This window comes from Gymnodraco acuticeps, unplaced genomic scaffold (assembly GCF_902827175.1).
Source record: "Gymnodraco acuticeps unplaced genomic scaffold, fGymAcu1.1, whole genome shotgun sequence".
Taxonomy (NCBI): domain Eukaryota; kingdom Metazoa; phylum Chordata; class Actinopteri; order Perciformes; family Bathydraconidae; genus Gymnodraco; species Gymnodraco acuticeps.
Window position 1 is genome coordinate 1,654,046 of NW_022992081.1, and position 18,568 is coordinate 1,672,613.

The window sequence follows — 18,568 nt, forward strand, 5'->3', positions numbered from 1 at the left end:
ATTAGTTGCACAAATACAAGTAGTAACAGACTAGTATGTAAACTAATTCATCTTTATTTTATGTGACTGATAATCTGACTAGTTTGTCACCCGGATAAATCCAGCTGAATCATACAAAAACTGATATTATGTACAAACATTTTATTCATTCAGTGCTTAAAAGGGAAGAGTGGACGTATAACACTAGAAAGTAGAAACCACTGATCGGTTTGGACAGTAGATGAAGGGGAATGCTGTGTGAGGTTGTGGAGGGAATTATTTCAGTTGTTGATCCTCAGAGCTCATTGTGTTCCAGCCCCTCGCGAGAAATCTTGCTGGACAAGTCCTGCATATGTTTCTTCATCTGAAATAAAAACAATGAGAATACAGACGTCAGCATTGGACTGCAAGGCACATTCCTGTAGGTCTTTACTGGTGATGAGCTTACAAAAGCTCTGCCTTTGCAATGATGCAGAGGATCAGAATTTTGTGTTACTATCTAGGATTTGAGTTGTTTTCATAGTAAATGGCGACTCAATTAATATAATGGGAGGCCTTAATTACTTTATACTACATTATTAATCTTTAAATGGTATAACCGTTACCTTTATGCCATAAAAGATGCAATATAGTTGCGATATTTTACATAAACCATTAGCTGTATTCCAAAAATGAATGCCAGGCTGACACATTTAAACATTAGCTGGAAAAATAAAATCCCTGGTTTAGTCCTCAACTGGCCAGCATTCTAAAAGAAAGGGATATTGCCTGGTCAAGGGCCAGAACATCGAAATCCCAAGTGGATTGGATTGTTTTTAGACAGCTCCGAAATCATTTCACCTTCCTAGTTAAAAAGGCTAAATCTGAGTACTACATTTCTAATACTACTAGTAACTTAAATGATCCAAAGAAATTTTGGAAGGTAATAAAAAACTCATTTGGAACAGAAACTAAAAATGAATTACCAGCCTGCATTGTTACAGACTCGCAAACCCTCACTGACAAATCGGCCAGTCTCAACTGCTTTAATGAACATTTTATTTCATCTGGTTCTTTGTTTGAGTCCCTACATTCGGGCCCTTGACAGAACGTTGATTCCTCACCACCTTCATCCCATCCCATGGCTCAGCCATTCAATTTTACTTTTATCGAGGTGATAGAGGTCCATAAAGCATTGCAGAATCTGGATCCACACAAATCGGCAGGTCCGGACAAACTTCCTCCTAATTTTCTTAAATTAGCAGCAGACTTTATAGCTGAGCCGCTTACTTATCTTTTTAATTTAACTCTTTCCAACAATGAGATTCCTAACATATGGAAATCTGCATATGTTCTTCCTTTACTGAAAGGAGGGGATCCCTCATCTGTTAATAATTATAGGCCAATTTCAAAATGATGTGTTGTAGCGAAGGTCCTCGAAAAGCTTCTCAGTGAACAACTTCAATTATTCTTGGACACAAATGATATTTTGTCAGAACACCAATCCGGTTTTAGAAAACAACACAGCACAACAACTGCTGCTATTAAAGTGGTGAACAACATAATTGAGGCATTGGACTGTAAAAAGTATTGTGCAGCTCTATTTATTGATTTGTCAAAGGCGTTTGACACAGTTGATCATATCATCCTGACGGAAAGACTTCACAGTATCGGCTTATCTAGGCATACTGTAGGTTGGTTTTTTAATTATTTATCAGCGAGAACCCAATGCGTCCAATTTTCTGGGTCCTTTTCTTCCTTCCTCCCGATAGCAAAGGGTGTGCCACAAGGTTCCATATTAGGACCCATTCTTTTTACCATATATGTAAATAATCTATGTAATAATTTAGCAAATGCTTCTTACCATTTGTATGCAGATGACACTGTTATTTATTGTTCCTCCGCTTCTATAGAGCAAAGTCTAGATTTCCTCCAGTCTGCCTTTGATGTCATACAAACCCATTTATATCAACTAAAGTTGGTATTAAATGCTGAAAAATCCAAAGTGATGATATTTTCGAATGGCAAAAAGTTCCCATCTATTCTACCCAAGATTTGTACTGCACAAGGGACTGACATTGAGAGGGTCACTACTTACAAATATCTGGGATTTCTTATTGAACAGAACTTGTCTTTCAAGTTACACATGGAAAATGTTGTTTCAAAGCTAAAAATAAAATTAGGTTTCTTTTACAGGAATAAATCCTGTTTCTCTTTTCAGACAAGGAAACATCTGATATCTGCAACGTTTTTCCCTGTATTAGATTATGGTGACCTGCTATACATGAATGCCTCTGACCAATGCCTAAAGAGCTTGGATACTGTGTACCATTGTGCCTTCCGATTTATCACTGGATGTGGATATCGAGTACACCATTGCACTTTACATGCTGCTGCTAATTGGCCATCTTTGTCTGCTCGCAGACTTTCCCCATTGCTTGGGTTTTATTTATAAATCTCTGCTTGGGTTGGTTCCCTCCTACATTTGCACATATATGTGTCAAAGAGAAAGTCTATATGGCCTGCGCTCCCAAGATTTTATTCAGATACTGGTCCCTACAGTGAGAACAAAACTGGGTAAAACAGCTTTTAGATATGCTGCCCCCACAGCTTGGAACAAAGTACAGAAGGAGCTGAAACTCTCAGATTGAATCACTATGGGGGAATTCAGGTCCATCTTAAAGGACAGAGAACACGACACCATTGGTAGATGCGAGTGCTCGTATATCCTAAAATCGTTTTAAATGTTGCCAGTTTTGAATGATTTTAATAGTTTGTTTTACTTCGCATATTAACTGGCTAATGTGCCATTTTATTTGTGTTTTACAGCTGTATTTGTCTGCCTGTCATGGCTGTGTTTTATCTGTTGTAACTTTGTACATGCTACCCTTCTTGGCCAGGTCGCTCTTGGAAAAGAGATTTTAATCTCAATGAGTCTTTTACCTGGTTAAATAAAGGATATATATAATAAATAATAAAATAACACCATTGCCAATTTTGACCATGTTTGACATTTGGGCATTCTTAGTGTGCTAAAACACAAATGATGCATAATGATTTATCTCTAGTTAAGATGCATGCTTTACACCAGAATGATAGTACAAGCATTTTTTGATATAATGTGGAAGTATTAACATACTATTTTTTTGTGTGAGGTTTGATCAAAACTCATACAGCCTTTTGTTTGTTATCAATAGTTGTTGCAACTCAAACAAGAATCAAGAGACCTGTCTTCTTTGTATCTCTTCCTCAGCAGTGTTTTATTCCTCGGCCATTTTGCAACATTAATCGATACTTTGCAGGCACACAGGCAGCAACTGTTTGATGGCAGAATGTAGAGCTTACAAACAAACGTACCTTGTAACCCATCTCCCTGGTCTTCTCAGCGATGGTGTTGTACTTCTCCTGGTTCCTCTTGATGTGCTCCTTGTCTCCTAGAGACTCCACGTGCTGCAGCTTCTGGTGGGAGAGCTCCAGCTGCTCCTGGTAGTGGCTGTGCTTCTCCACCTTCGTCTCAAAGTGACGCAGCTCCTCCTAAGTGAACGAGGAAAAGCGGGGTGGCGAACACAGAGGGGCGAGTTCAGTTCACCTTCAATTACATGCACAGCTGCACAGGGGAGCCGATATGCATCTCAAGTAGTGAATATAAAAGGAAATGCTACGGAGAAAAGTTGAGCTGAATCTTTTCTGTGACATTTTGAAGCCAGAGGTCCTGAAATGAAATGTTTAAACTGAATCGTTCACGGCTATTCTCTGCTTATGGGACAAAAGGTGAAAGGAGCAGATAGGAGAGTGGAATACTTGGGAATTTGTAATGTCTAATGCATATGGGCTAGTAATGTGTACCCTTTGGGCTTACCATACATACAAAAGTAGTACTTGGTTGCCAAGTGCACTGCAAAAGTTAGATTGTAGCACTCAGGTAAAACAAAAAGTGTTAGTGTGAAACAAATCAGTGCATCAGCACTGAGATATTTACCTTGAGAGAGTCCAGCTCGTTGTCGCTGAGGTTTGCTCTCTTGGCCGCCTCCCACAGTTCAATCACACGGGGCTCCCGGAACTCTGCAGACGACAAACAACCAGAAACAAAGATGAAGAGTTTAACAGTTCAAGAGAGTTTGGAGGCTCACTAATACTTTAAACACACCTGAGAGAGAAGGAGCTTTCTAAAATACAATAACAGAACGAGCTTGTAGCTTATAGGGGCCCTGTTATTTGCATTTTCATTTTCATGTTCATATTCATATTAGTATTTTGTGCGTCTCCTGTGACATTGCTTACATGCTTTAATGTTCAAAAAGGGGGGAACTTTGATGACCATTTACATGCACAGGTTGTGGCATGACCACCTCAACAGAAAGATATGGACACAAGACGTGTGCAAATGTATTTAGTATCCTATCCATGTGAACATGATTTAAGTGGGGGGGACCTCACCTCCTCTAGGGGGGTCCGGGGGCATGCTCCCCCGGGAAGGTTTTTTTTTTTTAAATATTGAAGTTAAAAGCATCAATCTGGTGCACTTTGAGAGCAACATTAGGAGATCTATGGGTACATCTTTCAACACCCATTTGAAACAGAACTGTAAGCAGATTTGTCTTTTTGGATATTTTAGAAATCACTCCCCTTTTAAACTGTATTCTTGTTGTTTTTAACAACTTTTTTGTTACTGTCATATAGTATTTTATACCTGTTTTTCATTTAGTCTCTAATGTCTCAATAACTATAATGATCATATCAAGGTGTGCCTTAACCTCACTGAGCTGAGTGCTCTCCGTCAGCACTCTAGTCTACACTCCTTTCAGACGAGACATAACCGTTACGCTCGTGTTGTGTTCAAGGAACCTGTCCTTGGCCAGGAAAAACAGGCACTCGCTTGTTTCATTATTTTTGCGATCTAGATTTCTTCTTCTTTTTTGAAGTGAGAAGTTGTCGGACACCCCCCCCAAAACGAAAACTGCAACACATACTGCAACACATACTGCAAACCACAACACACCAGCAGAATGTGAAAGATAAAACACTACAACAATAAAACATTTAATAAGGGAAGTTAAAATAGCACAAGGACAAGCTTTAGCTAGTGGATGGATGAGGCTAGGAGGGATGGATGAGGCTAGGAGGGCTGAAATCACTGAAGTTAAGCCGTTAGCATATCAACGCTCGCCAACTGTGACACAGCAGAGTCTTGACTACAAATCCCAGTGATTAAGCTGATGGGATAAACACAGACTAAGATTAATAAAAAGACGACTTGTGTGTGTGTTATGTGTGTGTGAGTGTTTGGTCTCCCTCACCGCTGTCTGTAGAGAAGCCTTCGCGGCTGATCTTGCGGAGGCGCTCGAAGCCTTGGTTCAGGTCGCTCATCTTCTGCTTCAGGTCCGAGTGCTTCTGGTGCAGCACGTGCTCCTTGGTGTCGCCCTCCAGAGCAGAGATCTCATTCTTGTGGATTTCTTCTGAGGCGAACAGACCAAGGAAAAGAGGGGAGAGGAGGTGCAAGGGCAGGTTAGTGTGAAATCACAAGCAATTAAGTATGCAGTCCCATAGTATGCCACCATCCATTCTGCAGATTGTTTCTCAGGTCTGCATATTAACTGATCCTTGGCCTGGTAATAAACTGCCTGAAATCTAAACATGTGCACACTCCAAAAACAGAGGCGCCACAAAGATGAAGATCACAGCTGTTACTATCTGCCTGGTGTGACCTCTTAAAGGGGGACTATTGTTTTTTTTTGGGGGGGGGGTTTCCCTTTCCTGTAGTGGGTTTTTGTGCATTTCCACTGCAGGGCCTCGCACGGCTTAGTACGGTATAGTTAGGCCTTGGTAGGACAGGCTCACTTTATGCTGCGTTTCCATTACAGTTTAGTAGCTGGGGCAGTAACTATAGTAACGCAGTGTAGGCGGAGCCGTGACGTCTTTTTAAATGCGAACCACAAACCCAACATCAGCTGTTAGCTGTTAGCCCTCAGAGCTCACAGCTCTACATATCTGTCCAGAAACTAGACAAAAGTTAAACAAGTACAAACTGCCTGTGTCATGGAGAATACAGTCGCTGCTTTATTTATGTCTGTAGGCCGTTGTTGTGAGTGTGGACGGTCGGAGCATACACTGCGTTAGCTTAGCCCAGTGGTTCTCAAAGTGGGGGGCGCAGAGGCATGACAGGGGGGGCGTGAGAGACCAGGGGGGAAAATGGTTATTATTATTACACGCATTTAAAAAGGTTTCCGCCTACCGTCTGTCTGCAGACTTGTCATTCATGGTTTTTACTAACCGGCATCATTTTGAAACGTGTATTACAATTAAATCACGGTAAAATATGTACATTTTGTTGTAGTTGTAACCAGTACTCGAGTTGAGGGGGATGGCATCCCCCCGGAAATAAAAACGGTCAAAATCATCCCCCTTCTAAAACTGCCATCCCCCCTTTCCATCCCTTATGTAATTATCAATGAACGTGGCACTGGTATTACTGCTATTTCAACATTAATTTTGCGCATTTTGAGTAAAATACTGTGGGCGAGGGAGCACGCACACATGCAATGACATTTTTACCAAGTCACTGACGCTATACTATGCGAGTGCCCTAGAGGGCGCCAGAGCGCCGTGATGCGCCTGTTTGATCGATGCCAGAAGCGCAGGTAACGGTCATCACAATGGCCAAGCGACCAGGAGGACAACGCGATCTGAGGGACTTCATATTTAAAAATACTAAAAATAACATTTCAGGTAAGTCAAGAGTCAGTAATCTTAGTCATTACTCATTACTTTAGTCACCAAAGGTGGAATCTATGGACATAAGCAGCAATAACAACTTAGTTTGGAGTTTAGCTACGTTTTTCTCTCGTGTTAGCTAGCTGGTAAGACTCAAAACTGTTGATGAAATGATACCACCAGCACCAGAAGAGCTGAAACCCCTCCTTCAAGCAGTGAACACTGGTCATCTCCACAGCTGAGTGTGAATGTGGGTTTAGTCAGATGAACATTTTAACCACAACTAGAAGCTCCCTAGAGGTAAAAAGCATGTCAGCCTTGCTTTTCATCAAGTGATACGATACGATACGATATACTTTATTGTCCCCGTAAGGAAATTCGTTCTGGGCTCCGTCCAGCAGTTCCGCATACATGTACATAATATACAAACATAGTGGACATTTAAGAGACATACACATATCATCAATCATACACCGTTTGAACAAACACAATACACGCAGACGCACATACTGACAATGGCGACCTATTGCACAACCCTCATGGCCAACATTTAAAAAAAAGTAAATTTCATTACATTTGACTTCGACTACATTTCATTTCCTGTCAATGTTAAGAAGTTTAACGGACATTGGTAGGAATGAGTGCTTATAGCGGTTCAGCCTGCTCTTGGGAAGTGTGTTGGCCCTCCACTGAACAAGTTCAGACCAAAGGTATATGTCAAGACTTGGCTTCAAAGCCATTGCTTAGCTAACAATCCGAAAGCAAGAGCCAGAAAAATTGAGACCAAAAAGCATGATTATGAATATCTTTGGAAACTTCTATGAGATGGGGGAGAGTGGAGTAGGCAGCCATTGACAACATTTGTCCTATTTTGTATTATCTGTATAATCTTTTAATATATTTTCCTATTTTGTAAACAATTTCAATTTGCACTTAATGCCCTGTTAAAAAAAGTAACATTGGGAATGTTAACATAAAATATTTGTATTTGAGCTGCAATAAAATGATGACAGATCAATTTTTTCCCTCAAATTTTTCATGAAGTGTTTAATTTACATAATGATTTAATTAATTACGATACAAATGTAACCCTTTAGATACCAGTTTTGATCGTATACCAGTAACTGCTTTTTTGAAAAAATACACTGTAATTCAATATTCTAAAAACTATTTTGACTTTATTATTAGTATAATCAGTTGATCCATCTGAATAATAAATGAGGGACTGTTAACCTACAAGATTTGTACCATAGACTTCCATTATAACCACATTTTTTGTATCCCCTCCCCCCCCTTTAAATTAAAGTGAAAAAAGATTTTGCACTAATTGTCCTCTGCATTTGACCCTAAATGTTAGTGGTGCCATGGCAGCCCGGGGACCGACTCTAATTCTGAGGTGCCTTGGTCAAGAGCAATGAAAGGAGTATCTGAACATCCATAACATGCATGTTGTTTTAGGAGTATAATAATTATCTTTATGCTGGTTGGTCTCCCACCCTCGGCGGGTTATCAGCACAAATTATGTCCCCATATGATAAAATCCACCATCCCCCCTGATTTTTTTGTACAACTTGAGTACTGGTTGTAGCCCCCTTGCCGTCACTTGTTTAGCATAGTCAGCCCGGTTGTTGGCCCAGAAGGAACCACGATTTTGGAGGGCCAGAAAAACTGTGAAAAAGTACCCGTTAGCCGGAACTACCCCTAGTGGAAACGCAACAAAAACGGGCCGGTTTTGGCACGGCACGCTTAAACCGTGCTACGCGCTGCAGTGGAAATGCGCCATAAATGGTCTGTTAGTCCAAAGTTCCCTCCAGAGAGAGTTTCTCTCTCACACACCATCACATGTTTGAAAATATTAATTTAAATGTATATAAATAAGTAAGATTAAGATTAAAGAATGACTTGACAGTAGGGCTGTGCGATTATGGCAAAAATCATAATCACGATTATTTGGGTCAATAATTGATATCACGATTATTTTGACGATTATTCATTGACCATTTATTGAACTTTAAAACAAATAATATTTTACCAATAAACAAGATCAATAAATGTGTTGGAGCGCACTTCCAAAACCATACTAAACATATATTAATATGATAAATAAAAATAAATTAGACCAAAATAAATGAAATCAAATATGTTGCAGTGCACTGTCACAACCTACTGAAAACTCCTTAACATATCCAACATTTTGGTAAAACATATTCAACATATTCCCCTCAGTTAAACGTTGAAGGCTGGCCAACCGTCATGGTCCAGAAGTAACAGGAAATACATGTTGAACTACAATTTAAGACCAAATAAAAATGTTTAGGCCACCATGGCAAATGATGGTAGGGCTTTTCATGTCATCTCTTAAAGATTTTTTGCAAGAAATACCAGCCTGTTTACATGGTCTGGTTTCAGAGATGAGCGCAGGCAGGTGACGATATTGCCACCTGTACTGAAGACCCTCTCTGAAGAGGAACTTGTGGCAGTGCTGCCACATATGACACAGGAAAAAAAGAAAAGACTCTGAAGAACCCTTTCTTTGCCATTATATCAAAATAGTGTTGCTACAAAAGTATAAATTAGGCTTACTAATAAGACAACTCAGATCTGAAGCTACACAGTAATCTGCTGCAGCAACAGTGCAATAAAAAAGACAACATTAATAGAATCAAACCCATTTTTTGTTGCATTTTATTAGAGTATTAAAAGAAATGCCTTTAAAATAGGATGCAAGCAACACTAGTTTCTGAACTGATAGACTATAATCAATTTAAACAGAACAGATCTTAATGTTTGCATTCTTATACCATTTTGTACAATAATTATCATGAATAAATTCAAACAAACTAAAACTTACAGCTGATTAATAACGGTATCTAAATTGAGTTTTTATTATATCAAAAACCTGTTGAAATGCTGCTGTTATTTTTACTGTCCCACAAAAGCGCGTCGCAGCCTCCAGGAATGCTTCTTTCACAACTTCGCCGTCTTTGAAAGACTTCATGTGTTTCGCAAGAACGTGACTGACACGATAAGATGCTATGATAGCAGCCTTGCTCTTGTTGTTGGGCCTGGTGAAAATGGACTGCTGTGCATTTAGCTGTCCTTTCAGGCCCCTCCCCTTTTGGAGCGTAGGGCAGAATTAGGAGGGAATTCCGTCTCGTAGCGTTTGTGCACTGTTTTGAAATGCCGCTCCTAAATTACCCTTCTTCGATAAAGCCACGCTCGCATTGCAGATGAGACAGATGGACTTCGAATTGGAATAGATACAAAAATAATGATCCTCCCACTTGGAGTGAAAATTATATATTTTGGGCTTTTTTGCTTGTGCCATAATTGCGGTCTTGTGTGTGTGCGGACTGTCACTCCTGTTGACCATCCATGCTGTTGACACGGACAACGTCAGCGAACTAGTGCACTGCTCACCAGCCACGCCCCGACACATGGGGTGAGGCCGGCCAATCACAAAGCTTTGATGCGTTCAAATGCATTATTCTGGCACGGGAACATTATGTTACAGGACATTAACGATAAAACAGAATATTGTTGTTCTATTTTTAGACACATCTCGCGATCGACTGGGAATCTCCCCACGACCCTTCTTTTTAACTAGTTGCTGCTCTTGTTCTGACATCTTCGCTCTCGCTGAACACTCACAACACGTCACTCCCACGTGGCCGAGTGGGCTTTTAGGGAGGGGCGAAAGCGCACCCAGCAAAATAATCGTATTTTGTCAATTATGCTGTTTTCCTAATCGTCGCAAGCCATAATCGTAATCGCGATTAAAATACGATTAATTGCACAGCCCTACTTGACAGTTAGGCCACAAGTTGGTTGGGGAGGGTGGATAAGAGCAAGGTCAGAGGAGACGAGGAAAGGAAATGAAAGAGGCATGAACCAAGAAATCCAAAAGAAAACAAAGAGAAGGAAAGAAGGAAATAAAAACATAAAAGTGCCAAAGAAAAACAGAATTTAATAAGTAGGGTTTAGCTATAACAAGGTGTAAAAGTGATATATATATATATATATATATATATATATATATATATATCACTTTTCTTTTTCCATGAGAACTTAGAGTAGCCTTTACATTTGATCTTATGACAGTGTTTATGAAATAGCTGCCTGTCTCACCTTAAGAATAGGTGAGGAGATGAAAAGAGGACACAGGTCAACCAGACAACGGTTGGCATATAGATCAAAAGACAGAAACAAGACAATACAAAGGCTGGGGAAGGCAGTGAAAGTGTGCGTGGGTGGAAGAGGTGGTGTTGTGCAGGTGCATGTGATGGGCTCTATATTTAAATACACCAGACAGGCAGAAAAACACCCCTGGCTTGTGCACAGAGGAGAGGCTGTGGAGCGGGAGCAGCAAAGTTCTGACAGGAAGCAGCTGCAGAGCGTCAGGTCCGTCAGAGGAAGACGTGCCTGTCCTCCCAGCGTCTTCCTCAAACACAACAGGGCCTATCTGATCCGCTGAAAACTCTGTTTTTTACTCTTGATGTGTTGTGACAAGCACAGAGCGGTAGGCAGACCTGAGTGCAGCGCCATACCTTCCACCTGCGGACATGACCACAAGACTGAACGCACAGACGGAGACGAATGGTTGGATGACTTTTTTTTGCATACATTTGCTTTGGAAGCTGAACTGAAAGCTAGAATGGTCTCAATTTGCAACCAAATTCTCCATGTTCTAATGAATATGCAAATGATAAAATTACCATAATAAAGGCTGAATTAAAAAACACAAAGTGATGAATGGCAAAGAGGAGGACAGGTATTAAGGGCGCTTAAAGAAACAGTGATATAACAAACTGTGACTCAAAGGGAGTGATTGACGCAGCTCACCCTCCGTCCTGCTGATGGTGTCCATCAGGATGTTGTACTCATGCGTCTTGTCCTTGTGGTGCTGGAACTCCCTCTTCAGACTCAGCATCTCCTCGCTGGAGAACTTCCCCGAGCTCTTGGCCTGGAGGAGGGAACGGTCAGAGAGGAGTTAGTGTCAGAGGCAGGGAGTAACGGACATGTTTAGAGAAAATGTCTCTGCTAGATGTTTGATAGGGTTTAGATGGCATCAAATACAGCAATATAGAATAAACATATTTGACAATCGTTAAAGTCAATGGACTGTCAGGACACGAGAAAACCACAACACCATTTTACACTTAATACATTGCATATGTCAAACTTTCTTAAAAGCATATTCTCCAAAAAAAGAATTTATGTTTGCATAAAAACATTTTAATTATACTCCAACATTTAAATTGGTCAGATGATTTTATTCACTTTTTAATGGCCTGTAAAACATAAGCATAGCGTTTCCATATGGCTGTCGTCAAATCTGTACGTCCATCCAACTTGTATATGATTTGTTATGTATTACATACTATACTACAAGTTCTTTTCCACATTCTTAGGTTTGACCGCTGCCTGGTAGCTAATGTAGTATTTTAAATGTAGTGTTGTTGGTTTCTTAGTTATTAAAATATGCATTATCCTTGCAAAATCCTAAACAGCCAATAAAAAAGGAGGATAATAATGTTTGTCGTGTGTGTGTAGACTGAGGGTGTGTGTGTGCCGCCGTCCAGGGCACCAAATGCGGCGATGGAGGTATAATAGAGGGACAAAGCCAGGTTTATATGTTTTTAGAAGCTACATTCTATTTAATAACTTCTTTATGGGCATACACATGAGCTAATTTGTTTTTATGAACTATCGCTGTAATATATAATGTACTAACTGCACATGTTGTTGGTGTAGGGACAATATAAGTAAATAATGGGTGCAAGTTTCAGCAAATTATGAAGGCATATTTAGTCGTCACCCTCTTTGTGGCATTTTAATCGACAGTTGACTTTGGGTACCGAGACTTCAAGGGCCCAGGAGGCTAGGGAGAAAAATGCTTGACATTGTAAAGTACTCCTAACTGAACGGGAAGAGAATAAAGGACTCGGGCTTAAAGACTGAACTGCTGCAGATATTTTACTTCCCCAGGAGATCAAACAAATAAATGGTCTTAGCTGCCGTGTCTCTTAATTACTCACACTGAATGGGTGAGAGGCGACTGACACTCTTTGTTACTCTCCCACTCGTGTGTGTGTGTGTGTGTGTGTGTGTGTGTGTGTGTGTGTGTGGTGTGTGTGTGTGTGTGTGTGTGTGTGTGTGTGTGTGTGTGTGTGTGTGTGTGTGTGTGTGTGTGTATGTTAGCACAAATACAGTATGCGTCATGTGTGAGAGAGATGAACAGTGGCCACCCTGCACCGTTTGGTGAAGCAGTTTTTGTATCCTAGATGTATGCGTCACTACGGGCTAACAATAGATATAATTAGCTGTTACGTAACCATGTTTGGCACAAATGTCAAATTGACGAACTCATTACAATTGTCATAAAGTCAATGTGACCTTCACACAAACGTGTCATGGGGGAAATGATGATCTGATGACATTTCGAACTGACTGCTAGGCACACAACTACAAAGATGTAGAAATATCTTTTTGAACAATTGGTCTAAAAACTAAAAAGTTGTCACAAAAGATTGCCTCTGCTCTGGTCCTTAAGGAACTTCACACTACAAACACGTAATAAGGGGAATTCTTATTAAGCTGCAATACACCAGTACAGTTCTCCATTTTCTTTTTCTAACTAGGCCGGTCACATAGCTGCCATATTAGATGATTTTAAAATCTGAAGAGTGCAGTTACTGTGCAAATGTAAGAGTTGACCTTCTAGTGCTGCTGTGTGAGTGCCCTGTTAAGAATTCAGTTCATTGTTGAATAGAGGTACAATTCTTTTTGAGCTGATTCAAGGGGCATGTCTTCATTTAATCTGTTTCAGATTTCTATTTACTAGCAGAAACATGAAGAGCCTCACAATGCCACAACAAAAAATGCATCATCCCCAAAACATACTTGAACATTTATCTTCCTCCTCCCTCTGCACACATACACACCTTGTTCCAGAGTTTGTCCAGCCTGGGATCTTCAAATGTGTCTCCCTCTTTGATGTCGTGGTCCTTCAAGTGGTTGCTCTCCAGTGATCGAGTGTCTCTTTTGCCATCCATCCCATACTTGGCCAGAATCACTACACAACACAACACAGAGATTTAACAAAGACATGCTTTTATTAATGAGCCTGATCATGTGAGCCTGTTTGGAGTTACAATTCAGGCTGCTGTTGCTTCATGACGGGAAACTGTTAAGTAAGCTAAGCTAAGCGGCTCATCACTTAAAGAAAGACTCTGAAACATTTATCATCAAAAACTACCTGGAGGCCCACAACCATTGACAGCCATTTATTCATTTAAAAGTCACCAAGTATTTGTTTTAAAGAACCGCAAGGGGAGTCGTATCTTTAATGAAGCAACTGCTGAAAATAAACGGAGAGAAACAGGATGGGAATCTAGCGGGAGCTTATGAAAACAAAACCAACTTCACTTTGTTCTTGACATAAGTAGCACAGAGGAGGTGGTTTTATCCATGGGTTTTGTAGTGCTGCTCTTAACCTGAAAAGCGTTGATGATGACAACTGAAACAAAGGGAAAACACTCATTTACGCTCCCGCCTACAAACTCAACAGAACTCCGTACTTAACCCCAAAACTTTGAATGAAGCCTGAATAAAATAGGAAAAGCAAAAGAAGACAAAATATGATTTGAAATTCATTCTAAAAACGTTGGTAGACTAATTTTTGAGGGGAGGTAAAGGATACTATTACTTGTTTGGTTTTTCCGTAGCCAATCAGTTTAATATTGTCAGTTAAGTGCAATATAAAAGCAGTTTTGTCCTCTAAATATTTCTGCCCGCTTCACAACAATACAGATTTGGACTTTGCTCTGAAGAAGCTCTGCCCTCATTATTCTGCTCTGGTAACCAGTTTTTGCGACCTCTGATTCAGCACCATCTCAACCATGAATGTCACTTATTAACTACTTGTACTTCATTGGATCGTTTCCAGAGGCAGGGGCTTGTTTAAAATCCTCATAAACTGGATGCACAAACCTGTAGACAATCTGTGCACTACTGGCAAGCTCGTATACATTGGATTTTATGAGGCTATCGATCCGAGTGTAAACAATAAAACAAGCATCCCGGACCAGCTTAATGCCAAGTGTCAGAGTTTGTCTCTAGTGATAGAGAATCAAGGAGCAGCGTTAGGAAAAGAAAAATATGGAGAGACAGAAGAGCCCAATTAGAGCGACTCTAGCAGGATCGGGTGGGGAGAAGGTGACTGGACGCCCCCCTTGAAGGTTCATATTGAACTAGAGAGGAGCAGAGGGCGACCCTGCTGCTGCCTGGAGCCGGAGGGTCACTCCTCCACCTGACTGACTCAGGAGCCGAGTGACGATGCTTGGTGCTTTACCCGCTTCATTCCCAATTTAACATTTCTATCAAATGAGCTCCCGCGGGAATCATTTTCATGATTTGGAAAGAATAACTAATAGCAAATATTCTTTAATATTTTAACTGCAATCCCCGCCCATATGATTTGAAGTATAAGAGGATCATTTTTTAAACGTTATTTACATTATCATTACAAATATATATTACAATGATCAAGGTGTTTTTTTAAGAAGCTCTATAACAAAAAAAGGTTAATATGAAGTCTGAAGAATACCTTGAGGACTTCCCTAGAGCCCCAATCATTATTCATAAGGACAGAAATTGTATTTTTGTGATTACCAAATATTGCGTTTAATACAATTTGGATATTGCACTAGTCTGTTTTGCAATTTCAATAACATTTCTATTAACTGGGTAACTTTAGAGCAGGGGTGTCCAAACTATGGCTCGGGGCCAAATGCCTCCCGTTGTCCATTTTTAATTAGCCCACAGCATATTCTAAAAGTATAATGGAATATGGCCCACACATATAACTCGTACATCTTATATTGTACTTCTTGAATATATAAAAACATATATTACACAGTAGCATGCATGTGTTCATTGAAACAATTTGTTTTATAAATGCAGTCAATTCAAGTTGAAAACATTTTCTAACAAATCTTAGTTGAGAAAAAAAAGCCCAATACCAGGATAAAATAAATAATGAAATGTATATATCAATGTTTCATACATACTCTATCTATACATGCTGAATATATGCTCCAGTTTCAGAAGGAGCTCTTGTAAAGAGGCCTTGCCAACAGCCTAACTTTGACAGGGATGAGGAATTATAGTTCTTCTTTTTGGCTGATGCAGCAGCACCAAAGTGATACATGCTCTATACTGTCAGCCAAAGGGCAGAGTTGATTACACAAACTACACCATTATTATTTACCCTTTAACTTGAAATGCCAACCAAAAAAAAAAAAAGAAGGCCTTTATGATTAACTATCCTGTTGTTGAAGATTCACAAGCTTTGTGCTTTGACTCAAATAAAACTCACCTCAATCTGCTGAAAAATGGGATCTTTTTAGGCGAGTGGCTTTATATGTAAACCACAACACTAATGAGGTTTCACACAAGAGCGAATATCCACTGTCTTAGCCTTTTCTATGTTTGGAAGAGCACAGACGGACTGGAGCCTCTTGATACAATGAGATCTGATTAATACTGCATATTTTTAAGGTAGGCATTAGCATTACTTTCTCATTTGCAATGCTTTTTACGTCAATGAGCTGTCTCACCATTAAAGTTACGTCGGAGCTGGGCCTCTTTCTCTCCGTTTTCATCCAGCCCCTCCACCTTCAGCTTCTTCCACTGCAGCTCGTCTTTCTCCTGGATCTTCAGATCACTGTGCAGCTCGGACTGCCGCACCGGGGAGAGCTGCATCTGTCATGAACAAAAGGAGAATAAGAGACAACATCAACTTTGGCAAGACAAAAGTGGAAAACAAATTTGACAGTGAAGGGTAAGGAAGGAAGAAAACCAGACAGTGATTTCTCAAAGTGTGAAATTGGTCTTACCATTTTAAGAAAAGGCTCTCTTAAAAAAAAAGTCACACTCACTGTTTTTTCTTGAACAGTTTGTTATAGTCATTATTACTTTAAATAGCATACTCCATACATACACACACACACACACACACACAACACACACACACACACACACACACACAACACACACACACACACACACACACACACACACACACACACACACACACACCACACACAACACACACACACACACACACACACACACACACACACACACACACACACCACACACCACACACACACACACACACACACACACACACACACTTTTTTTAATTTGCACAACAGTTCCAGCTTAGTTTCTGGTTATGAGAATCTTAATCCCAGGCTTTTTTCAACAATGCAACATTTCGTAAACTTAAGACTTAAAAGGACATAACATTGTGGTTTGAATTCCTAACTTCCACCACAACAAACAAAGACATAATGTGCACTTGAGCCTCTGCATTTGTGGAAAGTAAAAGTGCATCTCACGATCTTATTAAAACGTAAGGCTATATCTTCATTAAGTCAACTACATATTACAACTGTCCTGCAGCGTTACAGAGAAGACGGGCGGCAGTAGCCAGCGTTAACTCACTGGCAACCAAACGTGCTGCTACTGTCAGCAGTTTGCTACAGCTTCAAATTAACAGTACAGATAATACTTTCTGAAATATACGTACCCTGTTAGCCTTGTTCCACACCTGGTCCAATTTAGCTATCCTAAATTCCAGCTTCTGCCCATCACTAGACTTGGGCTCGTTCACGTCGCGCGAGTATTTCCCGGCCATTACACCTACTCCGAAGCACAGAGCAACAACTAAACATGGCAGCTTCATTTTTTAAATAACAAGCAAACGATAGAATATGAAATACTAGCTAGACAACACATTAGCCGAACAAATGTTACTGTTGTTGTGGCTCACAAGTCATGTGCTCAAAATGGGGAGGGCAGTTCCTCAAGCCGTGCATTCTGGGATACGTCGTTTCTTCTCTCAGACCATGTGTGATCAGTAAGGAGGAGGCGACCTTATTTGAACTACAATTCCTGAAATGCCACTGTGCGTGTAACCTGGCAACTAAAGGCTGCAAAAACTCTAAGCAAATAGAAAGCCTCCACGCGTTTCACGTGACTGGGCTGGATGCTGGTCACATCATTATTTACGTTACAATAAGGGGATTCCTGGAGATTTACCTTAAAAGCAAATGCTCAAAAATACTGTGTTCCTTAGATAGGCAGTTCACATTAAGCTTACACAAAAATGCTTCATAATATTGTCTGATAGTTGTGTATTTAAAGAAAAGTGGAACACTCCTCATTTTTTCTTATCACTTTCAAATTGAAAAAATATGCTGTGTTGAATATTATTTTTGTATGTTTATCCCTTGTATTTATTTGGTTGATTATGTTTATTTATTTGTATTAGATATAGTATGGATGGGATATACTTGTACTATGTATAGATGTACTAGTGTATTTCATTTATATTTTAGTCCGTTGCCTGCATTGCTGTTTTATCTAATTTATTGATATATTCAATACAAATTAACAATATATGTAATATTAATAATAAAAAGAATACATTTTATATAAAAGGCGCCTTTCACAACACTCTGGTACACCGTACTATTTAATAAATACTATAAGCGGTTGAAAGCAACATAATATATATATATATATATATATTCATGAAAACATAACATAGAAATAAGGGAATATATCATAAAGCATTATTATACTACTTCCTACATCCAATCCTATCCATCTATATTTGAGTTGTTACATTACATTACATTTGTAGGTTGCGTCATCCCACTAACTGTCTTAAGGATATATACGATTATTTGTGTGATGCAAATGAGTTGGAGTTGGATGGACACACACACACACACACACACGCACACACACACACACACACGCGCGCGCGCAATAACGCACTAAAACATTGTTCATCTCACGTTCATGCCAGGCATGCTAATACAAT

At 39.9% G+C, this 18,568-nt stretch overlaps 1 protein-coding gene across 2 annotated transcripts; it reads right to left on the bottom strand.

Moving 5' to 3' along the window:
* Positions 1 to 33: 33 nt before the first annotated feature.
* Positions 34 to 17,564, bottom strand: lrpap1 (low density lipoprotein receptor-related protein associated protein 1). Of its 2 annotated transcripts, none has more exons than XM_034202437.1 (8): positions 17,267 to 17,564; positions 16,290 to 16,434; positions 13,614 to 13,744; positions 11,512 to 11,632; positions 5,256 to 5,411; positions 3,938 to 4,020; positions 3,316 to 3,492; positions 34 to 343 (listed from the first exon to the last, which is right to left on the bottom strand). In XM_034202437.1, the coding sequence occupies exons 1-8, from the start codon at positions 17,420 to 17,422 to the stop codon at positions 275 to 277; spliced, it is 1,038 nt and encodes a 345-aa protein (XP_034058328.1). In that variant the 5' UTR covers positions 17,423 to 17,564; the 3' UTR covers positions 34 to 274. The 2 variants fall into 2 exon arrangements, with proteins under 2 accessions (XP_034058328.1, XP_034058327.1); XM_034202436.1 differs by having other exon boundaries at positions 5,256 to 5,414.
* Between the last annotated feature and the right edge of the window lie 1,004 nt (positions 17,565 to 18,568).

Coding starts and splice junctions, on each gene's coding strand:
- lrpap1 (XM_034202436.1), bottom strand. CDS start 17,422: ATGAAGCTGCCATGTTTAGTTGTTGCTCTGTGCTTCGGAGTAGGTGTA. Junction 5,415..11,511: donor CACCATCAGCAGGACGGAGG/GTGAGCTGCGTC, acceptor TGTTCGCCTCAG/AAGAAATCCACAAGAATGAG. Junction 3,493..3,937: donor ACGAGCTGGACTCTCTCAAG/GTAAATATCTCA, acceptor TCGTTCACTTAG/GAGGAGCTGCGTCACTTTGA.